A 17,405-nucleotide genomic window follows, 5' to 3' on the forward strand; every position below is an offset into this window, starting at 1 on the left:
CAAAGTCTTTTAGATATTTTATCTATGTTACTGATTCTCAAACATGAGGGTTCCAAAAGGGTTCTGCATCTGTCCCCATAGAATGACACTTTTTGGTTCCAGGTAGAACTATTTTGGGTTCCATGTAGATCCCTCTCTGGAAAGGGTTCTACTCCATGTAGAAAATATTTCTACCTGGAACCAAAAGGGCTTCTTCAAAGGGTTCTCAGCAGAAGAAACCTTTTTGGTTCTAGATAGCACCTTTTTTTCTCAAAGTCTACTTAACGTATGTGTATGCTGCTAAATAATACAGACTTACACACACACTACAGAAACTTTCCAGTATCAGATTCCTCACATGTTAGAAGGGTTTGTAATAACAACCTTCGTGTTGCAGTCTATATTGACCTCAAACTGCCCTAAATTTGGGACCAGGGTTATAGTTTGGAGAGGTCCGGCTCAGTTCAGTAGCCCTACTCTATGATGCGGAGGGGGACTTACAGTAACAATTCTACGTGTGATGTCAGGTTGAGAGCTTAAAGCAGTATTTTCTGAAATTGTTATGAAACTTCAGTACAATGCTCCGTAATTTTGTTTTATTGAACACAGGCTGTGGTTTGTGCTGAAATGGTTTGACCATTTCTCCTTTCTGTGTCTGTCTGCAGCTTACTCCACGTCAGGGGCCCCAGCTCCCAACAGGTTTGTCAGCATCGGATCACGGGACAACAACTTTCTGAACATCCCGCAGCAGACACAGGTGAGCAAACAGCTTTAGGGCTCGATTCAATCTGTATCGCTGAAGTTTGCGATTGAAAGTGAAATGTCATTTCCGATTGAGTCGACATATGCAGCGTTACCATGACTACAGTCTCCGCTAACGCAGGAACATTGCCTTTACATTTCTATTGTGCTGTAGCACAGCTCTTCAGCACTAAGGATTTAATCAAGCCCTTACTCTCATCAACACTAGTACCAACACTACCAAACTACTGCATTAGCACATTAGCGCTTTCTGCTGCTTTCCACAATGTGCGTGTGTGTGTTTTCATGTGGTGTGCGTGCGTGCATGTGTCTTTTTTGTGTGTAGGAAACCTGTCTGTTTTCTTTGAGATTATCAGCCCAACTCAGGAAACTTACTTAGATGAATGGATACATGCCAAAAATATTCCTTATTCCCAAACTGCCTAACTACTCCCTAAATCTCACTGGTGTATCCCTCTCCTCATCCCATGATTTGTTGTGAATGTGTGTTTGTGTGTGTGGTTTACCGTGTATGTGGTTTACCATGTGTGTGGTTTACCGTGTGTGTGTGTGTGTGTGTGTGTGTGTGTTAAACTGACCTCTCACTGTTTATTTGGCCCATCTGGAGCCTGCACCTCAGGCAGCGGGCTCTCTCTTTCCACCGCACTGCCTCTCGCTCATATGCCTCCGCCATTACCCACTGCACTTTTCTCATTAGTGTCCAACCACACCCGCCCCGAGCCAGCTCTGCTCCACACTCCTCCCCACCACATGGAAACCATCTGAAGCCCTCTGCTGCTCTCACCCTCCATCCCTACACTCCCTCGCTTCACTCCCTCTATGCTCTCCCTCAGCTCACTCTCCCCTCCTACCGCGCCTCTTTTTCCCTCTCTCTCCAGCTTCGTAACATGCCCTGTTTGACTAACCCACCCCGCTCATGAGGCTCACCTTACACCACCGTGCCAACTCTATGCCATTTTGTCCCTTCTTTACCCTCTCTTTCTGAACAAACTCAGAACTATTCAGACACACACACACTTCCTGTGTAGCCCTCCAGTGCTCTGTGTTATTGAGTATATTGTGTTTACAGTATGGTTTTAGTTTGCACTGGATAAACGAAATTGTATAGGGAGCTTTAATTGGTTGCATATGTAGCTCAGAAATGACATTGTTAGCATAATGCTCTATCAAAACATTAATAATGTGCAAAGGCCTTGTGAAAAGTCTGTTTGCTGTGACTGCAGGGCCTGAATAGTACTCTCACTCCCAGAGCATAGATATTTGGTCTCCAAGTACCCTCTGGTGGCAGCAAGGGGGTTCTACGGCCAGAGGAGAGAGGAAACAGGAGAATGAGCGAGAGGGAGAAAAATAGTGAAAGAGGGGGAGAGGGAGTTTCAGCACAGCCCTCCTCAGAGAAGTCATGTCCCGATTGTCTGGTTGCCCGCAGCAACCAGACATGATGTCATAGCCACTTGAACTTGAGAGAGGATGCTGAGGGGAGGAAGGCGTGGATAAGGAAAGAGGGCGGTCACTACTGCCAAGGATTCCAGAGAGAGTGCTATAGATGGAGAGAAAGACAGAGAGAGAGAGTGTAATTGACAGGGGAAGAGTTACGAAGCCCATAGGCTGCTGGGACAGAGCCTGCGGCAAGAGGGGGGATGAGGGAGGGCAAGAGGCAGGAGTGGGGGTGTATTCAGGCGACCTGTTAGAGTCAAACAAAACAAACGGCACCTCCCCGGAGGCCCAAAGTTTCCAAGGCTCCAGAATGTTGGCCAGTGTTGACTGGTGCCAGATCCCGGGCCGGCGACCCAGTTCTGCTCTATTTTCACACTGAGCGGGAGAAACTCAATCTGAATACAGGGAGCGCCAGCCATCTCTCCCCCCGCTGCCTGTGGATTCTGAGTCCAGTCAGGAATAACAACAGCCATTAGCAGCAGAGACAAACCATACTCCCACAGCACTATAGTACAGTACAGCCATGGACAGTCAATGAATATAGCTGGGAGTATTTCCTCAATATGACAAGGGGCTGACAACTGTTGACCATTGTTAGTGTATGGAACGTGTGTGGGCCTCTAGTGGTCATTAGTGTTTACTTATTTTTAATGGTACACATTTTAACCTGAACTTAAAACTTCTTCAGGCTCGGTGGGCCCCCATGGGAAGGTTGAACTAACGTAGGCTAATGCGATTAGCATGAGGTTGTAAGTAACAAGAAAATTCCCCAGGACATAGACATATCTGATATTGGCAGAAAGCTTAAATTCTTGTCAATCTAACTGCACTGTCCAACTTACAGTAGCTATTACAGTGAAATAATACCATGCTATTGTTTGAGGAGAGTGCACAGTTATGAACTTGGAAAGTTATTAATAAACCAATTAGGCACATTTGGGCAGTCTTGATACAAAATTTCGAACAGAAATGCAATGGTTCATTGGACCAGTCTAAAACTTTGCACATACACTGCTGCCATCAAGTGGTCCAAATCTAAATTGCGCCTGGGCTGGAATAATACATTATGGCCTTGCTCTTGCATTTCAAAGATGATGATTCTTTTGTATTTTCTTTGACCAGATCTAATGTGTTATATTCTCCTACATTAATTTCACATTTCCACAAACTTCAAAGTGTTTCCTTTCAAATGGTATCAAGAATATGTATATCCTTGCTTCAATCCCTGACCTACAGGCAGTTAGATTTGGGTATGTCATTGTAAGCGAAAATTGAAATCCTGTTAACAATGTCCTCTTTTTTTCTATTTAACAGTCTTGGTTCCTCTGACATGACCTGTCTGCAAACCAGCAACTAGAATCTTTCTTTACAATTGGGAATTGAAACATGGAAAAACAGAAAAATAACCCACGGGAAATTGCCCAACGATCCTTATGTCTCACATAAAAAGTAAAGCAACCCAGGAAATCTTAGCATGATATTAGTAGAGGAACTCTGGACCCAATTACCTAAACAGACGGAACCCCCCATTTTTAAGATGGGAGGATCATAGGATTTGGGAGAGGCAGAGGACAAGAAGTCATCTCTCACATCCACCGAACCAGCAAAACACGGCAACACAAAAAGAGGAACCTGGAGAGAAAAAAGGTCACCACCTACTTCGGAACAAGGACACATTGTGCAATGGCTGAGAAAAGCAACTATTCAACAGTCAAAAAAACTGATGTAGGAGTGGGGATTGAAATTGAAGGGACATCAAATCACTCCCTTGAAGGCACAAAACACGGCATCATTTAAATGTGGTACGCTCCCCACTGTCAAATCACCCACAAAACACACCCATTAGGTTCCAGTGAAATACGTAGCAGTCCATGCTACTGTGATGTCTCCCTGTCACTGTCAATTGACCAATATTTCCCAGTCTTATAACCATTGACCTAATCAGCCCCACTATTAACAAGACAGAAACCATGCCAAAACATATCCTAAAGGTTGCACTACAAGCTGAATTAACACTAATCTCATGTCCACTATTACACCTACATGGCATGGGGGGAAAACAGGCTTACCTATGATTGTATTGTTGTTATTATTAGTGAAAGAGAGAGAAACTGGATATGAGAAGTCTCAGCCCACAGTTCAGAAACACCAAGGCCTCCACTCTAACCAGCATTCCAGCAGAAGAACCCAAACCCAAGTAAAGCAAAATGCCCAGTTCACTCTTGCAAAACTACAACCGCAACAATAATCAAGTGCTAAGTATACCCACTTTCATTTGAATGATGAATGCCATTTGTAACACACATATATACACACACACACACACCGGGCCCAAGTGGTGTTATTACGTCTATAACACATGCTATGCACACGTTTCCAGTACACTCTTTTTGCCCCTTGTAGTAGACACAGAACCCAACACACATACTTAGTTAAAAACACAGAACTACACAGCTACAGTAGTAAATAACCCTTTTGCACAAGAATTGTTTTATTTTTTGTTTCTTCTCTTATTGGACTTGTCCCTCTGAATTTGTCCGCTTTAAAAAATGTTGTTTGAATGACAGCACCTTATTGAAAAATACAGCGGGTGGGAGCGAGACTTCTAGTGGTATTGGCAGGAAGGGTGATTCAGTCAGTGTTCAATACCATGTAGTGAAACAGTGACATTAGGTTGCTGAGGGCCCAGAGTCCACCTCCCTCCCATCTCCCTGAAGTTTACCCTTTTTGTTTACACTCCCAGACTGCCCCTGTTCCAAGAGCAGAGAGCCACGCTGCGGAGCAAAATAATGTGACATATTTGTTCCCATGTTTGGGAAGGAGAGCCTGCGTTGAAGTCAGAGGTCATATTGAGATGGTCTGGTAGGGTGCTATGGTCACCTCTTTTCCCTGACACGATCTCAGCTCCCCATCCTATCCAGCCTGTTCATTCTGTTCAGTCAGCCCTTATAGATCAAACTGCCCTAAAGATACTTTTCCAGACAAAAGACAAAAGTTAAACCTTTTGAAATCAAGAGGGACAAATTAAATGAACACACTTAGCACAGCGGCACTTGACAAACTCACATGCAAACTTACAGTATAAGTAGCAGTTACAACCACCCAGCCCAGGCCAGATTGACTGTAAAGGGAAGTCTTAACATAGGGCAATCTCTGAGGAAACCTTTTGTTTTTAATCATTCACTTTTTATTTAAATTACTAAGATTCAGTTTGAAAGTGATTTTTTTATTAAGGAACATCAGCTCAAATCACCAACCTCACAAAATAACTGGACTGCCTGGCCATGTACTTCACTGCAGGGAAGCAATGTTGCCAGACGGCAACCATCTCATCAGCTTGATAGAGAACTAGCGCTGCTGAATAAGAATTGATGGCTATGGTGATTTATTTTCTAATCTATGGAAGTGCCTCTGTATTCCCATTATGCAATTTGTTAAACATGAATTCAGGTTCTTTTTCTCACATATAAGCTATAGTGAATGGTGGTGAAATGCTATGTCTGGGGAGAAAAACAGTGACAGCTCACTGAATAATTGCAATCATCTTTATATATATATACACACATATATATTTATAGATATATACATGTTTTTATTTGCAAAATAAGCTCTGTGGCAGTCTAGTTATTTTTTGAAGCATGGCACAGTCAGTTGATGCATCTTAAATATCTGATTGGAGCAAAAGTACCAGTCCCTACACCCACATCTAATAGCAAAAAGTGTACATTGGAAAATACTATAGATACATGATTTATATAGAAAACAATAGTGACATTGTAGTCAAGGAAAATAACGGATTAGATTTTGGTTATTCTTTCTTGTTTGGGAAGTATTGTTGTTGAAAAAAATGTATGTATGTTGATTGAGCCATGTGCAATGCCTTGGGTAGATAAATTGTGTTTGTCTGTTAGAGATTGTTTGAGGGTGTCACGAGAAAAGAGGCTAAACACTCTTTTTTTGTTTTAAGTCCACTTGCTCCGGGACTCTAAACATGAGGGCAGACAAAAAAAATCCCAGTCTTTGGAAATTGAAAATGAGTTTTTATTTTTTTTCCTTATTCATTTAAAAAAATGTATTTGTTGTAATGATTTGTTTTCTAAATCTGGGAGGGCTGAAGGAACAATTTAGCAAAACAAAAATATATATCACTAAATGAAACTGGTGCTTTTTACAAAATAAAGTACATTCAAACTCTATTATACATAAATAATAATAAACAAAATGAAGTGTTATCATAAAGCACATTTTAGGAAACATGCATTATTCTATTTCTCTTTTTGTATTTACCAAGGGGGGAGGGGTTCATTATATGAAAAGGTTGTGATAAAGGCATTTTTCTTCAACCTTTATCCCAGAGCAGGAAGAGAACCATTTTTTGAGTTTGATTAGATGGTTATCCTGACAATGGGATGATGAACTAGTGGAAAAGGCCTGACATAATGGACATCTAGGCCATGTCAGTATCACCAGAGAACTGACTAAAACATGACCTATTTAACAGATGAATTGCAACTTTCATCCAATTGTTTAAGCTGTGGACATGTTTAAAACTGGCCAACCGAAGTAATCAAGTTTGGGACACAGACAAGATCTTCCCCATTTTGGGAGATGCATCAGAAATGGAATCCATTTTTCTAAGTGTTAGCTCAACCACAAAGTGATTAATAGCATTTGGAGAGATGGGAGGTTTAACGTGAAATACATTTGGTAGGTTTAATTGATTAGTAGACTCCTATCTCAAACCCAAACAAGAGGTGAGGGAGTGTAAGGTATATTTTGAGCACAGAAAGGATGAGAGCAGGATTAAATCAAAGAAGTGAACCCTTCCCCCTTCCACTCCCAATCCGCAGTGTAAATTATTCTAAATATTTGTTTGGTGATGTAGTGTTAGAATCAGAGCATCTTAAAGGTTGTCCCTAAAAAGTGCCTTTTGTTCACAGACTCCATCTTGTAATCCTGAGTGCCCGTCTCAAAAAAGTCCCCTCCTTCATATTTCTATATCCTCTCCTTCAAGCTTTTCAAAGCAGTATATATAGTACTAAAGGAAATTGGTGTGATTTAGTTATTTTTATTGTTGAATAATTAAGAAAAGCAACAAAAAAAAATGTCTTGCTTCTCTTCCTGTATCTTGTCTTCTGTCTCTCTTGGACACTGGAGTAGTCTGTAGCTGCGTTTCCCTCCCCAAGCCCCTTTTCTCTGAATGGAGGGGTAAAAAAAAGCTAAACTTTGTCTGAGCAGAATGCAGTTAGCTCACATGTTATTCTTGTCTGTACGCTTCACATTGTATACCATACCGATCTCTTCAGCTTCTCCATTGAACAGCTAATGTAAGTGAACAAGTTACACCGGTGGGCTCTTGGGGTGTGGCGAGGAGAGGGTCTGTGAGGGCGCCTAGTTTTTCAGTGGGATGTATTTGATGACATATCACAATGTGGAGATAAAATACACATAAGAATTTCCCTCTGAATGGGCAAGGGAGCTGCTTGGCAACTGGGGTAGAATAGGCAGGTTTGTTTAATTCTTGTTTTTATCAAAACAATGTTTACAGAATTTGGATTTTCGTATCTTATGCAGCAATGCTACATTGAGACCGTTAATGATGCACCTTTCTAGTGGTTGTATGAGACCAGCTGTGAAAAAACTACCTGAAATTACTCTAAGCACCTTATAACGGAATGGTTCAAGCCCAGGTAGACTGGCAGGCTCAGATCCACAATCAGGGGAACCATTACACCCATTTACTAGAACCCCAAATGAAGTGAGTACAATTAGACTAAAGTCATATGGTTCTATACACTGTATGTGACATGCGGTAGACAGTTAAAGAACCTTGAAATTCCACCAGCAAAATCAAGAGCAGGCTTGATAGACGGCCTACTTGTTTCCTACAAGAATATGCACGTTTTTATTGTAAGTGATTGAAGCCAGCAGCAGTATTAGCCTTGACAAGTTAAGCACCCCAGTTGAGAAGCCAGAGTGACAGGTTTCAGTGTGTGCTTTGCTTGGGCAGGATGTTGGTCCCTAGCTATCTTGCCCTGCAGCACCAGAGAGCTCTGTCTCTCCCTGGCCATCCGTCTTTTTATTTTCCTTCGGGTTGGTTTTTAAGTGTGTAGCGCCGTGTTTAGTGTTGTGTAGAGTGAACCCCCAGCTGGCCTTGCCCCCCACCCCCTAGCTCCCACCGCGCCCCTCAGTGCAGCTTCCCTCCCTCAAGAATACACCTCCCAGAGCCCATGGTGAAATGCATGTGTTAATTACAGTTTCTTTTCCATAATAATAAAAACAGTTTGAAAAGAGCAACACTTGAATAAAAGGATGTTCTTGACTGTAACTCACCTGTTTCTGTCTGCTTATTTTCAGATTGCTGTTTGATTGGGTAGGTGGTTTGCCTGTGCTGGGGATGAGAACCCTAGAGATGCATCATGTTATAGAGTGGGGTAAGAGGCCAAAATAGTTCCACTGCTTATCAGAAAATCTACTTACCGATACTGATAATGGAGGGTCAAGTCCACAGGAGTAGCACTACTTATTCCTACATGATACCAAAATGCCTGGACTTGAACCGGAGTGTGTATAAATTACATTTCCTGTAATACTTTGTATTCCATAAGATCAAGTTTAGTTTAATTTCAGTTGGCCTCATTCATTGTCCAGACCAAGAATGTGGTGCATACGGGAGTGTTTAGCATGAAATAAAAAAATAAGCCATGACATATTGATGTTTAATGAAGCTGAGCATTGAAGCGTATCATGTTGATGCTGTAAAATGCCAGTGTCTGTGAAAGCCATGTTCACAAAAAAAGATGCAGTCAAACATATTGGCATGATCACTATTCATGATTCACTATTCCTTTAAAATAAGTTGAGATTGAAAGCTTTGTTCTCATGTTCATTTGTTTCATAGGTCCAATAAATAAATCAAAACTGAAATGTTTCTCTTAAGTCAATGGCATGAACTAAATTCACAATGAATTTGGTTTGAGGCAAGTGATTCTCGGCAAGTGTAATTGATCCTACTTGTGGCAAGTTGAAGGTGCCTGCAGGGTAAAAATAGCCATTAAACCAGTTTTGAAAAGAGAAAACAGGAAATTCTGTGCAAGGGAGTCAATACATTTGAATGCATCTGTTCAATCCAAACTCATAAAAGCTTGTCTCTTCATAGACCCATTAAACTCCTGCCATGTTAAGTTAGAGACAACATACCTTGATAAGTGAGTATTCATAAAACCACACATTTCTTGGTACCCTCCGTTCCCTCAGAAAACCCACAATAGCAACATCTCAAAACACTGAGAATCCTTAGTGTAATAAGGCATGGGTCAACCAAGCCTCATGTTTTACTATCTCAGTTGGAAACAGGTGGTTAAAGCTAGGCAATAGCCGGTTGAAACTTCAGATTCACCTCCTCACTAAAGACTGTTGAATAGTCTGAATAGGCTCATTCAGGCTGTGGATGATGACAATGATTGGCTATGACTGGGTCCTGGTTTAATAAAGACTTTATATGGACAACCTTCATGTGGACCCTTGTTCCGACTGGACATTTTGGGCTCTATTCAATCCGTAGTGCTGAATATCCGCTTTATAGTGCTATTGACAATTTAAAGGCAATGTTCCCACGGTCGCCGAGACTGCACTCATGGTAAATACTGCATATGTCGGCTCAACAGGAAATTACCCTTACATTTTTACACGATACGAGTTGAATCCAGCCCTTAGGTGTCTCAAGACCAGCTGGTCCCGTTGTATTTGAGCTGCACTTCGTGTGTACTATTAATCAGATCCTATGAGAAAGGTGGTGTGTCTACAACTCAGCCTTAGGAAGGAGGTAAGTGAGTAACTCCAGCATCCCAGGACTGGTCCCTGCCATCTCTCTCTCTCCCCCCTTCAGAGGATTATATGTAAAGGTAAGGTCAGCGTTGCTCAGCTCATCAGAGACGTAACACTAGAGAGGACTGCACCTTTCAGCAAAACATCCACACAGTAATGTACCTGTACGGTTATGTGAGCATACACACATCCATTTGCCATTTTGGTTGTTCTATACCGCTCAATTTACTCAGGATGTTGAGCATTTCCACACCCAGAGAGATCATGGATATCTGAGTGAAAACTAAAAGCGCTAGCTTTGAGGTGAAGTGAGGGGACCTCATAAATAACTTGGCCTGGCCGCTGGCAAAATGTACTTGCCTGTATGACTATCATGGGATGAGAAATGTGTTTTGCTATGTGGTTGGTTTTTGAATGGCAAAGGAAATGTGAGGGACTGGTGCAATCAAGTGAACAGACCACAAGCGGACTCTTCATGACCATCAATTTAGTTTCCCTTTCCCCTCTTGCCTCAATACACCAACATTGTAGAAGTGCATCAAGGAGAATGTGCTTCCATTACATCCAGCTACAGCATCAACAAGCTTAGATATGCATATCAATGACTTTGCACCTTAATTGAATGGCATCCACCTGTACACACACACACACCGCAAACCCTTCAGCCCCCTCCCTCCCGTTCCCAAAGCTCTTCTAAAATCTCTCTATATATCTGCCCTAAACAAATCCCACACATTCCATTGGAATTCAAGTGGATTTCATTATTCCTCTTTCACCCATAGATCAACATATACTTTGTGTAGCTTGTAAGACCCCCCCCTCCCTCTGAAATGACCTGAAGATTGTTGCTCTACAGTGGGGTGTAGTCCTTGTGCTCGGCTGGAGAGGAGGGCAGGCCAGCGCCTCTCATTCATCCTCAAAGCCCTGGTTCAGGAGGAAGTTGGCCGCTAGGTTCTCGTTCTTTTCACAGGCAAAGTAGGCCTGGATCACCAGTGCCTCGGGGAAACCCAACGCTTTTAACTGAGACAGGAGAGAAAAAAAACACAGAACATTACAATTTCTCACCAGAAAGGTCACAATGTATGCATTTCTTAGCTAGTCTCCTTGTCAGTTGAAGCCATCTTATGCACTAAACAGTGCATTGAGAGGTCTTTAGCTCCCCTCACCCTCTCGATGGCTTCCTTCTCCTGAGGCGTGACCTGAATGTAGTTGACTGGAGCTCCCTCCTCCACTGCAGCACCCAAGTCCCCCACCTCAGGCACGTCTCCTACCTCCCCCGCCGGCTCATTCAGCATCTGGATGAACAGCTCCTGGTACTGGCTGATTTGCTGTTGTTGAGTTTAATCAATAGGGAAAGATAAGTAGACAGCAATCAGCAACAAGCAGAACATGCATTGTGAAATCACAAAACCTGGGAGGTATCACTATAGGGAGTGTGTGACGCAAGCTAGTATGAGTGGTGGTGCCATCAGTGTGTGTAGTGCATGGTGTATGTGTGTTACCTGTAGAAGCTGTGGGTTCTCCCGGCCAAGCTGTTGGAGTAGAGCTGGCAGCAGTGAGGGGTTTTGCTGGATCACCTGCCTCATGCTCTGGAACTGAGGCTGGGAACGCAGGAACTCCAGAGGGTTTTCTCCTGCAACACATACAGAATGTTTACAGAAGAGCACATGTTGAAACATACAGTAGATGTAGATACAACACTTACTTCGGAAAATGCACATAAACCATTCCCATCTTTCCAACAATCTGATATGCAGTGCATTTGGAAAGTATTCAGACCCCTTGACTTTTTCCACGTTGTTATGTTACAGCCGTATTCTAAAATTGATTAAATAAATGTTTTCCTCATCAATCTCCACACAATACCCAATAATGACAAAGTGAAAACAGGTTTTAGATTTTTTTTTGCTAATCATTTTTCAGACCTTTGCTATGAGACTTGAAATTGAGCTCAGGTGCATCCTATTTCCATTGATCATCTTTGAGATGTTTCTACAACTTGATTGGAAAGGCACTCACCTGTCTATATAAGGTCCTACAGTTGACAATGCATGTCAGAGCAAAAACCAAGCCATGAGGTCGAAGGAATTGTCCGTAGAGCTCTGAGACAGGATTGTGTTGTGGCACAGATCTGGGGAAGAGTACCAAACAAGTTCTGCAGCATTGAAGGTCCCCAAGAACACAGTGGCCTCCATCATTCTTAAATGGAAGAAGTTTTGAACCACCAAGACTCTTCCTAGAGCTAGCCACCTGGCCAAACTGAGTAATCGGGATAGAAGGGCCTTGGTCAGGGAGGTGACTAAGAAACCGATGGTCACTGACAGAGCTCCAGAGTTCCTCTGTGGACATGGGAGAATCTTCTAGAAGGAAAACCATCTCTGCAGCACTCCATCAATCAGGAATTTATGGTAGAGTGGCCAGACGGAAGCCGCACCTCAGTCAAAGGCACATGACAGCCCACTTGGAGTTTGCCAAAAGGTACCTAAAGGACTCTCAGACCATGAGAAACAAGATTCTCTGGTCTGATGAAACCAAGATTAAGGAGATTATTGTGGACTACAGGAAAAGGAGGACCGAGCACGCCCCCATTCTCATCGATGGGGCTGTAGTGGAGCAGGTAGAGAGCTTCAAGTTCCTTGGTGTCCACATCAACAACAAACTAGAATGGTCCAAACACACCAAGACAGTCGTGAAGAGGGCACGACAAAGCCTATTCCCCCTCAGGAAACTCAAAAGATTTGGCACAGGTCCTGAGATCCTTAAAAGGTTCTACAGCTGCAACATCGAGAGCATCCTGACTGGTTGCATCACGAGCATCAATTGCTCGCCCTCTGACCGCAAGGCACTACAGAGGGTAGTGCGTACGGCCCAGTACATCACTGGGGCTAAGCTTCCTGCCATCCAGGACCTCTACACCAGGCGGTGTCAGAGGAAGGCCCTAAGAATTGTCAAAAACCCCACCCACCCCAGTCATAGACTGTTCTCTCTACTACCGCATGGCAAGCAGTACCGGAGTGCCAAGTCTAGGACAAAAAGGCTTCTCAAAAGTTTCTACCCCCAAGCCATAAGACTCCTGAACAGGTAATCAAATGGCTACCCAGACCATTTGAATTGTGTGCCTGACTAACCAATCAATCAGCCTGACTAACCGGTGTCTGTATGTAGCCTCGCTACTTTTATAGCCTGTCTTTTTACTGTTGTTTTACTTCTTTACTTACCCATTGTTCACCTAATACCTTTTTTTGCACTATTGGTTAGAGCCTGTAAGTAAGCATTTCACTGTAAGGTCTACACCTGTTGTATTCAGCGCACGTGCCAAATAAACTTTGATTTGAAGATTGAACTCTTTGGCCTGAATGCCAAGCGTCACGTCTGGAGGAAACCTGGTACCATCCCTACGGTGAAGCATGGTGGTGGCTGCATCATGCTGTGGGGATGTTTTTCAGCGGCAGGGACTGGGAGACCAGTAAGGATCAAGAGAAAGATGAACAGAGCAAAGTAGAGAGATCCTTGATGAAGAGTGCTCTGGAGCAGGTTAGGACCTCAGGACTGGGGTGAAGGTTCACCTTCCAACAAGATAACGACCCTAGCGTCATACCTAAGAAGACTCGAGGCTGTAATCGCTGCCAAAGGTGCTTCAACAAAGTTCTGAGTAAAGGGTCTGAATACTTATGTAAATGTAATCTTTTTATTTTATTTATTAAAATCATGTTTTTGCTTTGCTATTGTGGGGTATTGTGTGTAGATTGATCCGGGGAAAAAAACATTTCATTTTAGAATAAGGCTGTAACGTAACAAAACATGTAAAAAGTCAAGTGGTCTGAAAACATTTCCAAAATGCACTGTACAGTAGATGTAATACTATAGCAGAGCTATAGGCAGATGGTCTCACCCTCAGCTACAGTAGGAGTCTCTGTGCGGGCAGATGCAGGAAGCTGTGCTGGGGGATTAGTCTCTTGGACCGGACTGCTAGGAATGCCCTGGAAACACACAGCAGCACATACTCTCACACACACAGCACTAACGGACAGGCTGGTTCTAAGCTGAGGGTACATATAAAACTATTTTATAGCATCACTGTGCTGTAATAGTGTTTCTGGTAAAAATTTTGTACACCAGTGTTAAACTGTATTCTGAAAGCTGATGTCGCACAGTGCTGGTGTAATTTTGCTGAGACATTGTACATGCTGCCATGTTAAAGACTCATCAAATATGGTGCCATGCTGTACAGTGTAATTTAGCATTCATGGACTTTTTTGGGGCTATTGTTCAGTGTCATTTTGCAGAGTCATGGTGTATGGTGCCTGGTTGCACAGTATTGTGCATGCTAGGTAGTTGTGTGTTGACGGTTCTCACAGTGAGGAGGTACTCCACGGCCCGATGTGGGTTGTTGAAGCTGGCCCGGAGAGCAGCTACCACTCTCTCCCTCTCATAACCCATAGACATGATCTCTGCCAGCATGATCTCATACTCCGCTCCTGTCACTGACCAAAATAAACAAGTTGTTAACTATCTACCCGAGTTACAATGGACAATATTTACACCCATAAACACATAGCTGCTAGAAGGCATCTTACAAATCCCCATGCCCATACTACTTGCTAACATCAATCTAGCAACACAGCAGATACATTCCACACTGACACATTATTCACATATCCAGGTCGAAGTCCATCACTCACCCAAGGCAGAGGAGGCATCTCCCCCCTGGACCTCCACACTGGGGTCGGAACTGCAAACAGAACGACAGGGTCAAAAATCCAGTCAACCCATTCAAAACATTCAGTGGTATATTGTATATTCTGCTGCCAATGACTGGAACGAACTGCAAAAAAATCACTAAAGCTGGAGACTAATCTCCCTCACAAGCTTTAAGCACCAGCTGTCAGAGCAGCTCACTGATCACTGCATCTGTACATAGCCCATCTGTACATAGCCCATCCAACTACCTCATCCCCATACTGTATTTATTTATCTTGCTCCTTTGCACCCCAGTATCTCTACTTGCACATTCATCTTCTGCACATGCTACCATTCCAGTGTTTAATTTCTATATTGTAATTACTTCGCCACCATGGCCTATTTATTGCCTTACCTCCCTTATACTACCTCATTTGCACATGCTGTATATAGACTTTTTGTACTGTATTATTGATTGCATGTTTGTTTATTCCATGTGTAACTCTGTGTTGTTGTATGTGTCGAACTGCTTTGCTTTATCTTGGCCAGGTCGCAGTTGCAAATGAGAACTTGTTATCAAATAGCCTACCTGGTTAAATAAAAGTAAAATAAAACAATTGTGTCCGTAAATAATATGCCATTTAGCAAACGCTTTTATCCAAAGCGACTTAGTCATGCGTTCATACATTTTCCCTATGGGTAGTCCCGGGAAATGAACCCACTATCCTTGAGTTGCAAACACCATGCTCTACCAACTGAGCTACAGGGACTACAGGGGGTGTATTCAGTAAGATGAAAAAAACTAAGAAATGTTGAATAATGTTTAGGATATATTTGTCCTACACAAAATGTGTCTATGTTAAGAGTTCTGCAATGCTCTACCCTCCTGAACAGGCCTCAAGATTACTTTATTACGCTCTCCAATTTGGCAGACTGTCTACCAAATCATAGGTTAATATCAGTTCTACAGCTGTCTTCTGTCTGCCTACCTGGCTGGAGCTGGGGGCTCTGCGACTGAAGGTGTGGGCTCCTCTGGGGGGATAGGGATGGCTGCAGGGGCCGGGCCCGCAGACGACCCAGAGTCCTGGACAGGGGCCTTGGGTGCCTCTGAGGAAGGTGTTGAAGCAGCTGTGGCAGACTTTGCCTAGTTCCAGAGGAGATATAAACAGGCTATTACTGTCATCTATGCAGACAATCATGTAACCCAAAACAGGTGGGTGCAGCTCATTATGAGTCCAAGTAAAATGGATTCGGAAATGTACCTTCGATACCATAACTACAACGAAATTCTTCTCGTCAATTTTGTAGTCTTTAATAGGTGTGTCATCTTGCAGGATTTTGCCAGCATATATGAGCTTCTGTCCAGACACTGGGAAGTTATCTTTCCCCCTTTCTGCTTCTATCTTCTCCTTCAATGCCTTCACCTGTTGAAACCAAAAAGAAGCTGTTCAGCCTTGCTTTAATTGTTAAACACAGTGCAACCAAAAAGTTGCTCGCTAACACTGACTGTTTGAATTGCCCAACTTTTTACATTGCGGTTTACCTTACATGATGTAGTTAGCTAGCCATTTTCACTCGTTATGACCTAGCTAGTAAATGTCTGCTATAATATTGCTGATTAATCGTCCAACTAGACTTGCATAGACTAAAATAGATAACGTAGTTAGCTAACTAGCTAGTAATATGGCTGTCTAGCTAACGCTAGATAGTTGGCTTAAACTCACATTAACGCGATGAGGGATAACTAACGTTGGCTAGTCATGTAGCAAGCTGATGTTTTAGAGGATAATAATTTACCTAGCTAGCTAATAATGAGACTCAACATTGGATTAGCAAATTGACACACATTAGCTTGCAAGCTAGTTTGCTTTAGCTATGTCATGCTGGAAAGCTAAGACTAAGAACTAGCTAGTTAGCTAATGCTAGGGGTGTCAATAACATCTAGCTAGCTAGCGTTAGCCTGTTAGTTGTATTATCCGAATTGATCATCTGGGACCAATTCATTTGGTCTTTCGTGCAAATAACAAAGAAAATAGTTAGCCAAGCGGGCTAGATAAAAAGAACAAATGGGCACTTACCGTTTGATCTGGGTCTATGTCAATTTGAATGGTCTGCTGTTGCAGTGTTTTTAGCGTGATTTGCATTGTTGCGGTAGCTAACGCTATTTTCCCTTTGCGCTTCGATTACAGCTGTGTTTTAAAATATTCAAAAGTAAAACAGAAACTACATTTAACCACAAGTTCAAGCAAGAGAATATTTATCCATGACCATGAGATGTGTCCATGAGCACTCAGCAAATCGCCATCTTTGATGACACAAAACTCAGAAGTAGGTGCAGTGTAACGGTTTGCTGCCCAACTTGCAGCCTCGAGCGCTCTCTGAGTCTGATTGCTACAACCACTAACTGGTCAATCATATGAATATCCCGGTGTAATCACACACCTGGGGTGCCAGTTCATCCAGGTGGTAATAGGATCTAGAGTCTACTTTGCGAGAACAAACGATGCTTTGCATTTATGGCATGATCTGTTGACAGTTGTGACCGGTGCGGTGGCGACCAACTGGGTGTACAGAACAGCAAATATACAACAAATGTACTAACGTTAGTATTTTTGTTTAGTTTACAGTCACTAGGCAGAGTGGCACCTTTTCAATGAGGTACGGTCAGAGGTCCTCCTAACATACCCTGATGAAGACAGCTTGTCGGTCGGAACGTTGGATAT

The 17,405-nt window shown here is 42.8% G+C and overlaps 2 protein-coding genes across 17 annotated transcripts in view; one reads left to right on the forward strand and one right to left on the reverse strand.

Moving 5' to 3' along the window:
* Positions 1-8,503, forward strand: part of LOC106601192 (nuclear factor I/Xb) — a 138,870-nt gene extending 130,367 nt beyond the window's left edge. For all 15 annotated transcript variants that reach the window (XM_045720384.1, XM_045720381.1, XM_045720382.1 and 12 more), the window contains 2 exons: positions 645-736; positions 3,490-8,503. In XM_045720384.1, the coding sequence (XP_045576340.1) occupies positions 645-736; positions 3,490-3,504 (107 nt within the window). In that variant the 3' untranslated portion in view covers positions 3,505-8,503. The remainder of the gene's footprint in view (positions 1-644; positions 737-3,489) is intronic.
* A 375-nt stretch (positions 8,504-8,878) lies between these two features.
* rad23aa (RAD23 homolog A, nucleotide excision repair protein a) lies at positions 8,879-17,081 on the reverse strand. Of its 2 annotated transcripts, none has more exons than XM_014193193.2 (9): positions 16,761-17,081; positions 15,945-16,106; positions 15,672-15,826; positions 14,685-14,734; positions 14,359-14,480; positions 13,895-13,982; positions 11,505-11,635; positions 11,169-11,330; positions 8,879-11,022 (listed from the first exon to the last, which is right to left on the reverse strand). In XM_014193193.2, exons 1-9 carry the CDS (start codon positions 16,824-16,826, stop codon positions 10,909-10,911), a joined length of 1,050 nt encoding a protein of 349 aa, XP_014048668.1. In that variant the 5' UTR covers positions 16,827-17,081; the 3' UTR covers positions 8,879-10,908. The 2 variants fall into 2 exon arrangements, with proteins under 2 accessions (XP_014048668.1, XP_014048667.1); XM_014193192.2 differs by having other exon boundaries at positions 14,359-14,486; positions 16,761-17,079.
* Positions 17,082-17,405: the final 324 nt, after the last annotated feature.

Source organism: Salmo salar, chromosome ssa06 (genome assembly GCF_905237065.1).
Source record: "Salmo salar chromosome ssa06, Ssal_v3.1, whole genome shotgun sequence".
NCBI lineage: Eukaryota > Metazoa > Chordata > Actinopteri > Salmoniformes > Salmonidae > Salmo > Salmo salar.